Source organism: Pristiophorus japonicus, chromosome 4 (genome assembly GCF_044704955.1).
Source record: "Pristiophorus japonicus isolate sPriJap1 chromosome 4, sPriJap1.hap1, whole genome shotgun sequence".
NCBI lineage: Eukaryota > Metazoa > Chordata > Chondrichthyes > Pristiophoridae > Pristiophorus > Pristiophorus japonicus.
Genome location: NC_091980.1, coordinates 254,366,265 through 254,382,734, shown reverse-complemented (window position 1 = coordinate 254,382,734; position 16,470 = coordinate 254,366,265). Strand labels below are relative to the sequence as shown.

Below are 16,470 nucleotides of genomic sequence, written 5' to 3'. Positions count from 1 at the left end.
TTAATGATTGCATAGTGCCAGCTTCTGCAGTGGTGCCTGTGGGTGAGCGATGTAGTGATGCGGGGCTTTGGTCCTCCACCTCCTCTTCTTCCTCACTCTTTTTGGGAGGCTCAGGGACAGGCTGCTCATCAGGTTGCTGATTATCTGAAAGCATAAAGGCACAAGACTCAACGTTACAGTGAGGGCAGGAATGGAGTAAGGAATGCAGACGGTATCAGGAGCTGAAAACTGATAGACTTCTGGTGTAAGGGTCAAGTGGGATAAGAAAAGGAGAGGGGATGAAGATACAGAGACAGTGCAGAATATTCTGCAGGGGGAAAGGAGTGAGCCAGAAGTTGTGGTACACGTTGATACCAACGACGGAGGACTGGTATTAAGGTCCTACAGTCAGACTTTCAGGAGCGAGGAAGGAAATTTAAAAAAATAAATAAATAGGACCTCTAAGGTAGTAATCTCTGGCTTACTCCCAGTGCCAAGCACCAGCGAGAGTAGAAATAGGAAGATGGGGAGGATCAAAGCGTGGCTTGAACCATGGTGCAGGAGGGAAAGCTTCAGATTCTTGGGGCATTTGGACTAATTCTGGGGCAGGGACACCTATTCAAAAGGGACAGGACTGGGACCAATGTCCTCATGGAGAGGTTCACTAGTGTGGTTGGGGAGGGTTTAAACTAAATTGGTAAGGGGGTAGGCACCAGCATATAGAAGTAGAAAAGAGTAATAAGGTGCATAAAGGAGGTGAGTGAAGGAATTACTAGAGAAGGAAGTAGTACCATATTAGATGGGAGCAGACTAAGCAGGACTACGAGGAATACAAAGACAGGTTTAGAATGCATGTATGTAAACGCACAAAGTGCAGTGAATAAGGTTGGTGAGCTACAAGCACAATTAGCTGTGTGGGAATATGATGTAGTGGCAATAACGGAAACATGCTTTAAAATGGTGAGGCCTATTGCTTAATATTCACAGATAAAAGGTATTCAGAAAAGATAGGGAAGGAAAAAAGAGAGAGGTGGGGTGGCAGTACTAATTAGGGAAGATATTGTAGTGTTGGAAAGTGAGGATGTCCTTGAGGGGGCAAGGACAGAATCCATTTCGTTAAAAGTTGAGAAGCAAAATGGGTATGATCACGCTATTGGGGGTATTCTAAAGGCCTCCAAATAGTGAGAGATAGAGAAGCAAATCTGCAAGGAAATCAGAGATGTGCAAGAACTATAGAGTGGTGATATTGGGGACTTTGTTAATGTTCGAGTAAAGGGAAAGGAAGGGGAGGAATTTCTGAAATGTTTTCAGGAGAACTTCCTTGACCAGTACTTCTCGGCCCAACTAGAAAGGAGGCATTGCTGGATCTGGTGCTGGGGAATGAAGTGGACCAAGTGTCTGAGGGAGAACACTTGGGTAAGAGTGATCATCGTATCATAGATCACCTGGGATACTGCGAGAAGTTTTGGTTTCCATATTTACGAAAGGATAGACTTGCTTTGGAGGCAGTTCAGAGAAGGTTCACGAGGTTGATTCTGGGGATGAGAGGGTTGACTTATGAGGAAAGGTTGAGTAGGTTGGGCCTCTACTCATTGGAGTTCAGAAGAATGAGAGATGATCTTATTGAAACGTATAAGATTATGAAGGGGCTTGACAAGGTGGATGCAGAGAGGATGTTTCCACTGATGGGGGAGATGAGAAGTAGAGGGCATGATCTTAGAATAAGGGACTGCCCATTTAAAACACAAATGAGGAGAAATTTCTTCTCAGATGGTTGTAAATCTGTGGAATTCACTGCCTGGGAGAGCTCTGCAAGCTGGGACATTGAATAAATTTAAGACAGAAATAGACAGTTTCTAAAACGATAACTGATATGGGGTTATGGGGAGCGAGCCGGGAAATGGAGCTGAGTCCATGATCTTATTAAATGGTGGAGCAGGCTCGAGGGGCCACATTGCCTACTCCTGTTCCTATTTCTTATGTTCTTAGAAGGTTTAGATTAGTAATGGAGAAGAACAAGGAACAATCTAAATTCGACTTCTAAATTAGAAGAGGGCTAACTTCAATGGGATGAGAGGGGATCTAGCCAGGGTAAAATGGAACCAAAGATTGACAGAAAAACTGTAACAGAACAATGAGTGATCTTTTAAGGAGGAGATGTTTCAGGTACAGGCTAGATACATTCCAACAAGAAGGAAAGATAAGGGAACCAAAGGCAACGCTCATTGGATGACTAGGGAGATAGAGATTATGATGAAACCAAAAAAAAAGGTGTTTGATGCATGTCAGGTGAATTCTTCAAGTGAGAACCAGGCTAAATGCAAATAAGTTGAGGGGGGAAGTAAAGACTGGCAAAGAGAGCCTGAGAATAGAATGGCAGTTAACATAAAAGGGAACCCAAAAATTTTCTACTGGCATATAAATAGTAAGCGGGTAGTAAAAGGCAGAATGGGACCGATTAGGGACAAAGAAGGTGATATATGCTTAGAGGCACAGGGCAAGGCTAGAATACTTAGACTTCTTTGTATTGTTGTTTACGAAGGAAGAGGATGCTGACAAAATATCGGTACAAGCGGAGATGGTAGAGGTAATGGATGGGGTGAAAATTAATAGCCAGGATGGATTGGAAAGGCTGGATATGCTTAGAGTGGATAAGTCGCCTGATCCGGATGACTTGCATCCCAGATTACTAAGGGAAGTGGGGAGTGGAGATAGCGGAAGGGCTTGCCATAATCTTCCAATCTTCCCTAGATGCGGGGAAGGTACCAGAGGATTGGAAAGTGACAAATGTGACACCCTTGTTCATGAAAGGGTGCAAAGGCAATCCTAGTAACTACAGGCCAATCAGTTTAACATCAGTAGTGGGTAAGGTTTTCGAAACAATACTCGGAAAAATTTAATAGGCACTTAGAGAGGTTTAAGTTAATTCAGGAGAGCCAGCACGGATTTGTAAAAGGCAGATCGTGTTTGACTAATCTAATTGAATTTTTTGAAGTAACAGAAGGTTGATGAAGGGAATGCAATTGATGTTGTCTATATGGATTTTAGGAAAGAGTTTGACAAAGTACCACAAGTCTGGTTAACAAAATTGAGGCTCATGCAATAGGAGGGTCAGTGTCAGCATGGATAAGAAATTGGCTTAAGGACAAAAGTGAGTCGTGGTAAATGGTTATTTTTCAGACTGAAGGATGATAGACAATGGTGTTCCCCAATGGTCAATGCTAGGATCACTGTCTTTTTTTGATATATATAAATGACTTGAATATTGGAACACAGTAAAATTTCAGAATTTGCCGATGGTACCAAACTTGGAGGTGTGGAAAACAGTGAGGATATACCAATCAACTGCAACAGGACATAGATCGGCTAACAGGATGGGCAGACAAGTGGCAGATGGAATTTAATACAGAAAAGTGTGAGGTGATGCATTTTGGCAGAAAGGATGGAGAGGCAATATAGACTTAATGGCACAGTTCTAAAGAGTGTGCAGGGACAGAGGAATCTGGGGGTTCATGCGCAAAGATCATTGAAGGTGGCAGGACATTTTGAGAGAGTGGTGAGCAAAGCATATGGGATCTTGGGCTTCAGAAAAAGAGGCATAAGAGTACAAAAGCAGGGAAGTTATGCTGAGCTTTTATAAAGCTCTAGTTAGGCCACAACTCTAGTATTGCATTCAGTTCTTGTCACCACACTTTAGGAAGGATGTGAAGGTCCTTGAGTGTGCAGAGGAGATTTACCAGAATAGTTCCAGGAATGAGGGATTTTAGCTACAAGGTTAGGTTTGAGAAACTGGAGTTGTTCTCCTTGGAGCAAAGGAGATTGAGGAGAGATTTGATAGCGGTGTATAAGATTTTGACTGGTTTGGATAAGGTAGACCGCTGTTCACATTAGCTGATGGTACAAGGCCAAGGGACATAGATTTAAGGTTTTGGCCAAGAGATACAGGGGGGATGTGAGGAAGAACTTTTTTACGCAGCGAGTGGTAATGACCTGGAACTCTCTGCCGATGAGGGTGGTGGAAGTGGAGATGGATCAATGATTTCAAAAGGAAATTGGATAGGCAGTTGAGGGAAATAAACTTGCAGGGCTACAGGGATAGAGCGGGGGGATGGGACGAACTGGATTGCTCTACAGAGAGCCAGCATGGGCGGAATGGCCTCCTTCTGTGCCGTAATAACTCTACACCATTGTTGCCCCCAACGGGGTCCACGTCACTGATGGCCACAGCGCCCACCACCTCTGCCAATGAGTCGCAGTACTCGCTCCTCCAGGTCTGAGAGCTGCTGGAACTGAGGTTCATCCCTGCCTATCCTCTACTGCTCCCTCCTATTATGTGCCATCTTGGTCTGCAAAAGAAACAAATGAGAGTCAGAATCCAGCTATGTGTCTGGGCGATATGCCTGCTGTCGTTGAATAGCTGTGAATATAGGCAAGGCGTGAGATGTGGGTTTGAGTAGGTGCAGATGTGTGGTGCTTTACGCAGTGTGCACAGACAGAGGTTCTGGTGCTGGTATGTTGGACCTGTTGAAGCATGTACTCACCTTGACCACCCGACTGAGGTTGGTGAATTTTTTAACGACCCCATCAGGCTGCATTGCACGACATTACTGGCAGAGACCTCCTTTGTCACTTCCCTCCACGTTGGCCTGAAGACCTGGGGCAATGGCCTCCTTACACTGGCCGGGAACAGTGTTTCCCTCCTTTGCTCCACTGCAGCCACCAATACCTCCATTGTGACGCCTATGAACCAACGAGTTCTCTCCCTGGGATTGGGGATTGTGATCAGCCATTGCCATCGGGATTCACTTCCTTGCAGGTCGCCTTCAGATCCAGGAATGCTGAAAGTGAGCACATGCACATTGATGCAACCTGTGTTCTTTAAGAGCTGGAATGAGCCAGTGTAACGGATTGAAAGATCATTGCTGAATGCAATGCACCTGAAATTTGGTAGCGCCTCACTGAGGATTTAGCAGCCTCCTTCCTTCCTGGCGTGCTAAAGCCCAATTTAGTAGAAGTTCAGAATCATTAGCGCCTGGCATTAATTTTCAAAATTTCAAGTTAGCATGGGGAGCTACCGAATTTCTCTCCCTTAATGATTTGTGCTCCCAGATTCCTTTGCTCCTCTACCCCATTAAGATTTTTATGTGACCTCCTGATTTTTCTTACAAAATGTAATGCCCCACACTTGTGTGTCGAAATTAGTTTGCCAATTATATGCCAATTCTGCAAGTTTATTAATGTCATCTTGTAATCTGTTGCCGTCCTACTCAGTATTGACTATCCGCGACCCCCCCCCAAAATTTGGTGTCATCCGCACATTTAGAAATTGTGTTTTTGATTCCAAAGTCCCCGCAATAATCCTTGTGGGACCCCACTTTCCACCTTCTGCCATTCTGAATCACTACCCTTTACTCCGACTCTCTGCTTTATGTTTTGCAGTCAGCTAGCTGTCCATTCTGCTAATTGTGCCCTGACTCCGCATGCTCTTGACATTCATTAGACTACTATGTGGCACCTTATCGAAGGACATTTGGAAATCTAGATAAATTACATCATCGACATTACCCCTTGTCTACTCTGTTATGTCTTCAGAGAATGTAATGAGGCTGATCAAGCAAGACTTTCCCTTTTGAAATCCATACTATTCATATATTTTTTTTATTCATTCCGGGATGTAGGAGTCACTAGCAAGACCAGCATTTATTGCCCATCCCTAATTGCCCTTGATGGTGGTGGTGAGCCACCTTCTTGAACCACTGCAGTCCTTGTTGTAAAGGTACTCCCACAGTTAGGGAGGGAGTTCCAGGATTTTGACCGAGCGATGATGAAAGAACGCCGATATATTTCCAAGTCAGGATGGTGTGTAACTTGGAGGGAAACTTGCACATGATGGTGCTCCCATGCACCTGCTTCTAGGTGGTAGACGTCGTGGGTTTGGGAGGTGCTGCCGAAGAAGCCGTGGGGAGTTGCTGCAGTGCATCTTGTAGGTGGTACACACTGCAGTCACAGTGCGCCGGTAGTGGAGGGAGTGAATGTTGGAAGGGTGCCAATCAAGCGGGCTGCTTTGTCCTGGATGGTGTCGAGCTTCTTAAGTGTTGTTGGAGCTGCACTCATCCAGGCAAGTGGAGAGTATTCCATCACACTCCTGACTTGTGCCTTTGTAGATGGTGGAAAGGTTTTGGGGAGTCGGGAGGTGAGACACTCGCCGCAGAATACCCAACCTCTGATCGCTCTTATCACAGTATTTATGTGGTTGGTCCAGTTAAGTTTCTGGTCAATGGTTAACCCCACCCCCCCCAGGATGTTGATGGTGGGGGATTCGGCGATGGTAATGCCGTTGAATATCAAGGGAAGGTGGTTAGACTCTTACTTGTTGGAGATGGTCATTGTCTGGTACTTGTGTGGCATGAATATTACTTGCCACTTATCCACCCAAGTGTGAATGTTGTCCAGGTCTTGCTGCATACAGGCATGGACTGCTTCATTATCTGAGGAGTTGCAAATGGAACTGAACACAGTGCAATCATCAGCAAACATCCCCACTTCTGACCTTATGATGAAAGGAAGGTCATTGATGAAGCAGCTGAAGATGGTTGAGCCTAGGACACTGCCCTGCGGAACTCCTGCAGCGATGTCCTGAGGCTATGATTGACCTCCCAACAACCACAACCATCTTCCTTTGTGCTGGTTATGACTCCAGCCAGTGGAGAGTTTTCCCCTGATTACCATTGACTTCAATTTTGCTAGGGCTCCTTGATGTCACATTGTCAAGGGCAGTCACTTTTCCCTCACCTCTGGAATTCCAACAGGAAGAGCAGTGCAGGGGTCCCCTGCGGTCACCCCCCCCCCGCAAAACAGATACACTGCTTTGGGTACTGTTGAGGGGGATGACTCATCAGGGGAGAGCAGCAGCAGCCAAGTCCATGGCACCGTGGGTGGCGCTGCTGCACAGGAGGGCAGGAAAAAGAGAGGGAGAGCTATAGTGATGGGGTATTCAATTGTAAGGGGAATAGATAAACGTTTCTGTGGTTGCAACTGAGACTCCAGGATGGTATGCTGCCCCCCTGGTGCAAGGATCAAGGATGTCTGAGCGGGTGCAAGATATTCTAAAAAGGGAGGGTGAACAGCCAGTTGTCGTGGTACATCTAGGTACCAACGATATAGGTAAAAAATGGGATGAGGTCCGACAAGACGAATTTAGGGAGCTAGGAGTTAAATTTTAAAAGTAGGACCTCAAAAGTAGTAATCTCAAGATTGCTACCAGTGCCACGTGCTAGTCAGAGTAGGAATCGCAGGATAGCTCAGATGAATACGTGGCTTGAGCAGTGGTGCGGAAGGGAGGGATTCAAATTCCTGGGACATTGGAACCGGTTCTGGGGGAGGTGGGACCAGTACAAACCGGACGGTCTGCACCTGGGCAGGACTGGAACCAATGTCCTGGGGGGGTGTTTGCTAGTGCTGTTGGGGAGGAGTTAAACTAGTATGGCAGGGGGATGGGAACCTATGCAGGGAGACAGGGGAATAAAATAGAGACAGAAGCAAAAGATATAAAGGAGAATAGTAAAAGTGGAGGGCATAGAAACCCAAGGCAAAAACAAAAAGGGCCACTTTACAGCAGAATTCCAAAGGGTCAAAGTGTGTTAAAAGACGAGCTTGAAGGCTCTGTGCCTCAATGCGAGGAGTATTCGGAATAAGGTGGACGAATTAATTGCGCAGATAGCAGTTAACGGATACGATGTGATTGGCATCACGGCGACATGGCTCCAGGGTGACCAAGGCTGGGAACTCAACATCCAAGGGTATTCAGCATTTAGGAAGGATAGACAGAAAGGAAAAGGAGGTGGGGTGGCGTTGCTGGTTAAAGAGGAAATTAATGCAATTGTAAGGAAGGACATTAGCTTGGATGATGTGGAATCTGTATGGGTGGAGCTACGGAATACCAAAGGGCAGAAAACACTGGTGGGAGTTGTGTACAAGCCACAAAACAGTAGTAGTGAGGTTGGGGACAGCATCAAAGAAGAAATAAGGGATGTGTGCAATAAAGGTACAGCAGTAATCATGGGCAACTTTAATCTACATATTGATTGGGCTAACCTAACTGGTAGCAATGCAGTGGAGGAGGATTTCCTGGAGTGTATTAGGGATGGTTTTCTAGAACAATATGTCGAGGAACCAACCAGAGAGCTGGCCATCCTCGACTGGGTGATGTGTAATGAGAAGGGGCTAATTAGCAGTCTTGTTGTGCGAGGTCCCTTGGGGAAGAGTGGCCATAATATGGTAGAATTCTTTATTAAGATGGAGAGTGACACAGTTAATTCAGAAACTAGGGTCCTGAACTTAAGGAAAGGTAACTTTGATGGTATGAGGTGCAAATTGGCTCGATTAGACTGGCGAATGATACTTAAAGGGTTGACGGTGGATAGGCAATGGCAAACCTTTAAAGATCATATGGACGAACTTCAACAATTGTACATCCCAGGTTGGAGTAAAAATAAAACATGGAAGGTGGCTCAACCATGGCTAACGAGGGAAATTAAGGATAGTGTTAAATCCAAGGAAGAGGCATACAAATTAGCCAGAAAAAGTAGCAAGCCGGAGGACTGGGAGAAATTTAGAATACAGCAGAGGAGGACAAAGGGTTTAATTAAGAGGGGAAAATAGAGTATGAGATGAAGCTTGCTGGAAAATAAAAACTGACTGCAAAAGCTTCTGTAGATATGTAAAGAGAAAGAGATTAGCGAAGACAAACGTAGGTCCCTTGCAGTCGGATTCGGGTGAATTTATAATGGGGAACAAAGAAATGGCAGGCCAATTGAACAAGTACTTTGGTTCTGTCTTCACAAAGGAAGACACAAATAACCTTACGGAAGTACTAGGGGACCCACGGTCTAGTGAGAAGGAGGAACTGAAGGATATCCTTATTAGGTGGGAAATTGACAGGATTGAAGGCCGGTAAATCCCCAGGGCCTGATCATCTACATCCCAGAGTACTTAAGGAAGTGGCCCTAAAAATAGTGGATGCATTGGTGGTGATTTTCCAACAGTCTATCAACTCTGGATCAGTTCCTCTGGACTGGAGGGTTGCTAATGTAACACCACTTTTTAAAAAAGGAGGGAGAGAGGAAACAGTTAATTATAGACCGGTTAGCCTGACATCAGTAGTGGGGAAAATGTTGGAATCAATCATTAAGGATGAAATAGCAGCGCATTTGGAAAGCAGTGATAGGATTGGTCCAAGTCAGCATGGATTTATGAAGGGGTAATCATGCTTGACAAATTTTTTGAGGATGTAACGAGTAGAGTGGACAGGGGAGAACCAGTGGATGTGGTATATTTGGACTTTCAAAAGGCTTTTGACAAGGTCCCACACGAGATTGGTGTGCAAAATCAAAGCATGTGGTATTGGGGGGTAATGTACTGACGTGGATAGAGAACTGGTTGGCAGACAGAAAGCAGAGAGTCGGGATTAACGGGTCCTTTTCAGAATGGCAGGCAGTGACTAGTGGAGTGCCGCAGGGCTCAGTGCTGGGACCCCAGCTCTTTACAATATAGATTAATGATTTAGGTGATGGAATTGAGTGTAATATCTCCAAGTTTGCAGATGACACTAAACTGGGCAACAGTGTGAGCTGTGAGGAGGATGCTAAGAGGCTTCACGGTGATTTGGTTAGGTTAGGCGAGTGGGCAAATACATGGCAGATGCAGTATAATGTAGTTAAATGTGAGGTTATCCACTTTGGGGGCAAAAACACAAAAGCAGAATATTATCTGAATGGCAGCAGATTAGGAAAAGGGGAGGTGCAGCGAGACCTGGGTGTCGTGGTTCATCAGTCATTGAAAGTTGGCATGCAGGACAGCAGGCGGTGAATAAGGCAAATGGTATGTTGGCCTTCATAGCAAGGGGATTTGAGTACAGGAGCAGGGAAGTCTTACTGCAGTTGTACAGGGCCTTAGTGTGGCCTCACCTGGAATATTGTGTTCAGTTTTGGTCTCCTAATCTGAGGAAGGACGTTCTTGCTATTGAGGGAGTGCAGCGAAGGTTCACCAGACTGATTCCCGGGATGGCAAGACTGACATATGAGGAGAGACTGGATCGGCTGGGCCTGTATTCACTGGAGTTTAGAAGGATGAGAGGGGATCTCATAGAAACATATAAAATTCTGACGGGACTGGACAGGTTATATGCAGGAAGAATGTTCCCAATTTTGAGAAAGTCCAGAACCAGGGGACACAGTTAAGGATAAGGGGTAAGCCATTTAGGACTGAGATGAGGAGGGACTTCTTCACTGAGTTGTTAACCTGTGGAATTCCCTACCACAGAGAGTTGTTGAGGCCAGTTCATTGGAATTCTTCGAGAGAGTTAGATATGGCCCTTGCGGCTAAAGGGATCAAGGGGTATGGAGAGAAAGCAGGAACAGGGTACTGAGGGAATGATCAACCATGATCTTGAATGGTGGTGCAGGCTCGATGGGTCAGATGGCCTACTCCTGCACCTATTTTCTATGTTTCTATTCAGCTCTTTTGTCCATGTTTGGACCAAGATTGTAAATGAGGTCTGAAGCCGAGTGGTCCTGGTGGAACCCAAACTGCATTGATGAGTAGGTGCTGCTTGAAAGAACTGTCGACGATATTTCCATCACTTTGCTGTTGATTGAGAGGAGACTATTGGGGCAGTAATTGGCCAGATTGGATTTGTCCTGTTTTTTTGTGGACAGGACTTGTCTGCTAGATGCCAGTGTTGTAACTGTACTAGAGCAGCTTGGCTAGAGGCGCGGCTAGTTCTGGGTTATAAGTCTTCAGCACGACAGCCGGGATGTTGTCGGGGCCCATAGCCTTTGCCGTATCCAGTGTGCTCAGCCGTTTCTTGATATCACGTGGAGTGAATCGAATTTTCCAAAGACTGGTTTTTGTGATGGGGACCTCGGGAGTAGGTCGATATGGATCATCCACTCGACACTTCTAGCTGAAGATGGTTGCAAATGCTTCAGCCTTATCTTTTGCATTTGCGTGCTGGGGTCCGCCTTCATTGAGGATGGGGATATTCGTGGAGCCGCCTTCTCCTGTTAGCTGTTTACTTGTCCAGCACCATTCACGACTGGATGTGACAAGACTGCAGAGCTTTTATCTGGTCTGTTGATTGTGGGATTGCTTAGCTCTGTCTATAACCTGCTGCTTAGCATCCATGTAGTGCTGTGTTGCAACTTCCCCAGGTTGGTACTTCATTTTTAGGTACGCCTGGTGCTGCTCCTGGCGTGCTCTTCTGCACTTATCATTGAATCAGGGTTGGTCCCTTGGCTTGATGGTAATAGTAGAGTGAAGGATATGCCGGGCTACGAGATTGCATATTGTACTGGAATACAATTCTGTTGATGCTGATGGCCCACAGCGCCTCATGGATGCTCAGTTTTAAGCTGCTAAATCTATTCTGAATCTTATCGCATTTAGCACAGTGGTTGTGCCACACCACACGATGGAGGGTGTCTTCAGTACGAAGACGGGACTTGGTCTCCACAATGACTGTGCGATGATCACTGCTACCAATGCTGTTATGTACTGATACATCTTTGACATGTAGATTGGTGAGGACGTGGTCAAGTAGGTTTTTTCCTTGGGTTGATTCTCTCGCCCCCTGCTGCAGGCCCAGTCTGGCATCTATGTCTTCAGAACTCGGTCAGTAGTGGTGCTACCGAGCTGCTTTTGGTGATGGACATTGAAGTCCCCCATTCAGAGTATATTCTGTGCCCTTGCTACCCTCCGTGCTTCTTCCAAGTAGTGTTCAACATGGAGGAGTCTTCTTGGGCAGTCCCTCGGAGCCGAGGATGATTTGCTTCCACACCAAAATGAGTTCCAAGGTAACTGATGAGACCAATGCGGTCTAGGTCCCGAACGTCATTTTAAAGGGTACTGTTTCATCAGCTGAGGGAGGGCAGTAGGTGTTAATCAGCAGGATTTTTGGTTTCTAAATATTTTTTCATTTCATCCTTTAATAGGGACTCTTATTTTTTCCAACCTCCAATGACTTGTGCCATTGACTGTTAATATTATCACTTTTTTTTAAATTTTCCATGTCATCCTCTCGTCATCAGACTTTGGGACAAAGTTTCCAGTTTACTGATTTTTTTTTTTAAATGACTACTTTGGATGAGCCTATTCAGCCAGTGGTACCCAGGCCAGAATTGGCCAGTATCCTGGCCCTATATGGCGATCACTGGTGAACAGTGTATTGCAAGGCAATTCTCTAGAGTGCCTTTGCCATAATTGACAGTAGTAACAGATGGCACTTTATGGGATGATCCATTTATCTACAAGGAAACTATGCTCCAAGCAAGTCTACAATAGAGTAGCCCAAGTCTTTGAATGTGAAAGTTTTAAGTTTTTTTTAAACTTGGGAAAACTGTACTGTTCATGTTAGTTTTATATCTCAATTATTGAACTGTAACAACAGTTTGCACTTGTATAGCAGCTTAAGCTTAGAAAAGCACCCAAGCACTCAGATTTGTAACTCGCTACCACAAGGAATGGTTGAGGCGAATAGTATAGTTGCATTTAAGGGAGGATGGACAAGTATGAGGATGAAGGGAATAGTGGGTTATGCTGATGTTTAGATTAGGAAAGATGGTAGGAGGCTCGAGTGGAGCATAAACACCAGCATGGACTGGCTGGGCTGAATGGCCCATTTCTGTGCTGTATATTCTACATAATTTCAACTACCCTTTTTGTTTAAAAAAGTGCTTCCTGATTTTGCTCCTTAATGGCCTAGCTTAATTTTAGAATTGTCTCATGATTCCCCATCAGAGGAAATAGTTTCTCTGTATCTACTCTATCAAATCCTTTTAACATTTTAAATACCTTGATCAGATCACCGCTCATCTTCTATACTCGAGGTTTATGCAACTTGATAATTTAAGCCCAACATCATTGTGCTGAATTTGTGTTGCAGCTGCTCCAAGGCCAATATATCCTTCCTGAGGTGCGAGGCCCAAAACCGAATGCAGTATTCCAGGTGGGATCTGACCAAGGCTCCATTATAACTTCCTCCCCATTGTATTCCAGCCCCTTTGAGATCAAGGCCAACATTCTATTTGATTACTTTTTGTACCCGTGTACTAGCTTTTAATGATTTGCGTACTTGGACTCCAAAATCTCTTGCTCCTCTGCAGTTCTTAGATCCTCACCATTTATCTTTCGTCCAAAATGAAGCCATCACACTTGTCCACGTTGAACTCTATTTGCCATTATTTTTTCCACTCACTCAATCTGTGTATGCCCTTTTTGTAACTTGTTACTCCCATCTGCACTACTTACTGTTCCTCCTAACTTAGTGTAATCTGCAAACTTAGATAGACAACTCTATTCCTTCATCCAAGTCATTACTAAATATGGTGAAAAGCTGAGGCTCCAGAGCAGATCCCTGGGGAACGCCACTTGTCATGTTCCGCTAATCAGAGTATGTACCCTTTCTTCCCACTCTCTGTCTCCCAATTAATTTCCAACCCAAGTGAAAAGGCTACCTCCAGTTATGTGCGCCTTTATTTTTGCTAAATATCTCTCTTTTTTTGTGTGGAACCTGACCAAATGCCTATTGGAAGTCCATATTGATAACATTCCCATCAGGATATAATTTTGGGGTGGGAAGGAGGAGAGTTCGTATTAAGCGGTTAGTTCATTTAGATTAGATCCAGGTCAGAATGAGCTGTCACAATGTTAAAAGTCCAGGAGTTTTACACAATGCAGAAGTAGAGATGAATACGTGGCACCTATCTGAAACGCAGTGACACTTTCATATGCATGCTCAGCATGTCCTTTTCTCAATGTATCAAGTTTAGATTGGTGTGGCAAATTCATATAATTTGAAGAACAGAGAGGATCCTACCAGGTAGTTAAATCTATTTTGAAAAAGCCTTGATTAATATATCAGCATCCATTTGATAATTATGCAGTGTATTGTTGGGTTATCAGTTTACAGATTTGCAGTAAATAAGAATTGTTTAAATATGCTGTTGTATTTTAAACGAAATGACTGAAATATTTTCATTAGTCACACTCCTGCCTCCAAGTCAAAAGATTGTGGGTTCCATCCCCACTCCATTCCAATTCAAATGCAGACTGACAGACACTTCATTGCAATACTGAATGAGCTTTGCATTTTAATATCTACCATCTTTCAGATGAGATGTTAAAACAAGGCCCTGTCAACCTTGTTTAGATGGACATAAAAGATCTCATGGTAATATTTGAATAAGAGCAAAATGTTCTTGCAGTGTACTGGCCAACATTCATACTTCAACCACCATCGCCAAAACATATTAACTGGCCATTTATCTCTTGCTACTTGTGGCATCTTGCTGTACTCATTATTCTGCCACATTTCCCAAAACAACAGTGACTATCCTTCAAAAGTAATTAATTGATTGTGAAGCATTTTGGGACGCTAAATGCATGTTTGTTCTTTCATTAGACAAATCAGAAAATTAATGCTCGTTGGACAACTGAAGAGCAACTGCTAGCTGTGCAGGGTGAGTAAATGATCTATAAATAAAAGCAGAAAATGCTGGAAATACACAGCAGGGCAGGCAGCATATGTGGAGAGAGAAACAGAGTTAACCTTTCAGGTTGCTGACCTTTCATCAGTTCACTGTGTTTCTCTCTACAGATGCTGCCTCACCTGAGTGTGTCCAGCATTTTCTGCTTTTATTTCAGATTTCCAGCATCTGCAGTATTTTGCTTTTGTGTTGTGTGAATAAATGTTCCACTTGTGTTTATGTTTCAGCTTGAAATGGAAATGTAAGAATGTTAGTTAAAATGCAATAACCTTTCTATTGATCAGTAGGATTTTTTCCCCCACAGCAATAAGAAAATATGGCCGGGATTTTCAAGCTATTTCAGATGTAATTGGCAATAAGACAGTAGTACAAGTGAAAAACTTCTTTGTGAATTATCGCCGTCGTTTCAACCTTGAAGAAGTTCTACAGGAGTGGGAAGCAGAACACGGTAGCGGAGAAGCAAATGGAAGCATTGGTGACAAACCCCAAAGCTCTCCAGATGTCGCTACTAAACTTTCCGAGGAGGAGGAAGAGGTAACTCACCGTCCTTTGCCTTAAGCTCTGTTTATTAGACTTGAGTGTGGAGTAACCTGATTCTATTGTTTTTTGGAGACCCTGGAAAACGTGTTTGACAAGGATGTGTGCAGCTCCTAATGATATACTGACTGTGCCAGTTGCCGTTTAGATACTAGTGCAGGAAAATGTGATTCATTGTGTAAATGGTATGACAGCAGTTAATTGTACAAACAACATTTGAGTGCTTAGCTAAATTATTGCCTGTAGCACTTATAGTTGGGCTACACATCTAGTTTGTGTCCAACAACTAAAATACTTTTAAAAATCAAACAGGCGGTGAAGAATAACAGACTGTTGATCTGCTTGGGTTTTCTTTTGTTTGGAGCACAGGAATTTAAAAAAAAATTGAGTTGATTTTAAGAGAATAGAAAAGTGTGATATTACTCTGTTGTGAAAATGTTCTTCAAATTTTGCTGAAAATATTTTCTTGATGTGATAATTGACACCTAGTACAATAGATGCACCTGCTGTAGACGTGAGGGGAATAGAGTAAATCGAGCCTAAAAATGACGACACCGAGTTGGACTCAAAGTCTATGTATAATAGGAGTGAAAGAAATGATTGGCTTTCCAGACCCAATCCACGCCCGGACCAGGTTCAAGCAGGGCTGTGCCATCGCGCCAACCCTCTTCTCGATCTTCTTCGCTGCAGTGCTCCACCTCACACTCAACAAGCTCGTTGTTGGAGTGCAACTAAACTACAGAACCAGTGGGAACCTATTCAACCGTCGTCGTCTCTAGGCCAGATCCAAGACCGTCCCAACTTCTGTCGTCGAACTACAGTACGCGGACGACACTTGCATCTGTGCATATTCAGAGACTGAACTTCAAGTCATAGTTAACATCTTCACTGAGGTGTATGAAAGACAAAGGTCCTCTGCCAACCTGACCCCACCACACAGCACTGCCCCCCCCCCCCCCAGTCATCAAGATCCATGGCGCGGCCCTGGACAACGTGGACCACTTTCCATGCCTCAGGAGCCTATTATCAGCAAGGGTAGACATCGACGACGAGGTTCAACACCACCTCCAGTGCAGCCTTCGGCTGCCTAAGGAAAAGTGTTCAAAGATCAGGCCCTCAAATCTGCCACCGAGCTCATGGTCTCCAGGGCTGTAGTGATACCCGCCATCCTGTATGGCTCAGAGATGTGGACCATTTACAGAAGACACCTTAAATCGCTGGAGAAATACCACCAACTATGTCTCCAAGATCCTGCAAATCCCCTGGGAGGACAGACGCACTAACGCTAGCATCCTCGATCAGGCCAACATCCCTAACATCGAAGCACTGACCACACTCGACCAGCTCCATTGGGCAGGCCACATTGTCCGCATACCTGACTTCCAAAGCAAGCGCTCTACTCGGAACTCCT

General features: G+C 44.5%; 1 protein-coding gene across 5 annotated transcripts in view; it reads left to right on the top strand.

Annotated features, from left to right (window-relative positions):
* The window catches only part of rcor1 (REST corepressor 1), a 191,602-nt gene that overhangs the window by 166,885 nt on the left and 8,247 nt on the right, over positions 1 to 16,470 (top strand). For 3 of the 5 annotated variants that reach the window (XM_070879343.1, XM_070879340.1, XM_070879339.1), the window contains 3 exons: positions 12,920 to 12,982; positions 14,438 to 14,495; positions 14,827 to 15,056. In XM_070879343.1, the coding sequence (XP_070735444.1) occupies positions 12,920 to 12,982; positions 14,438 to 14,495; positions 14,827 to 15,056 (351 nt within the window). The remainder of the gene's footprint in view (positions 1 to 12,919; positions 12,983 to 14,437; positions 14,496 to 14,826; positions 15,057 to 16,470) is intronic. The other 2 variants (XM_070879342.1, XM_070879341.1) reach the window with 1 other exon arrangement.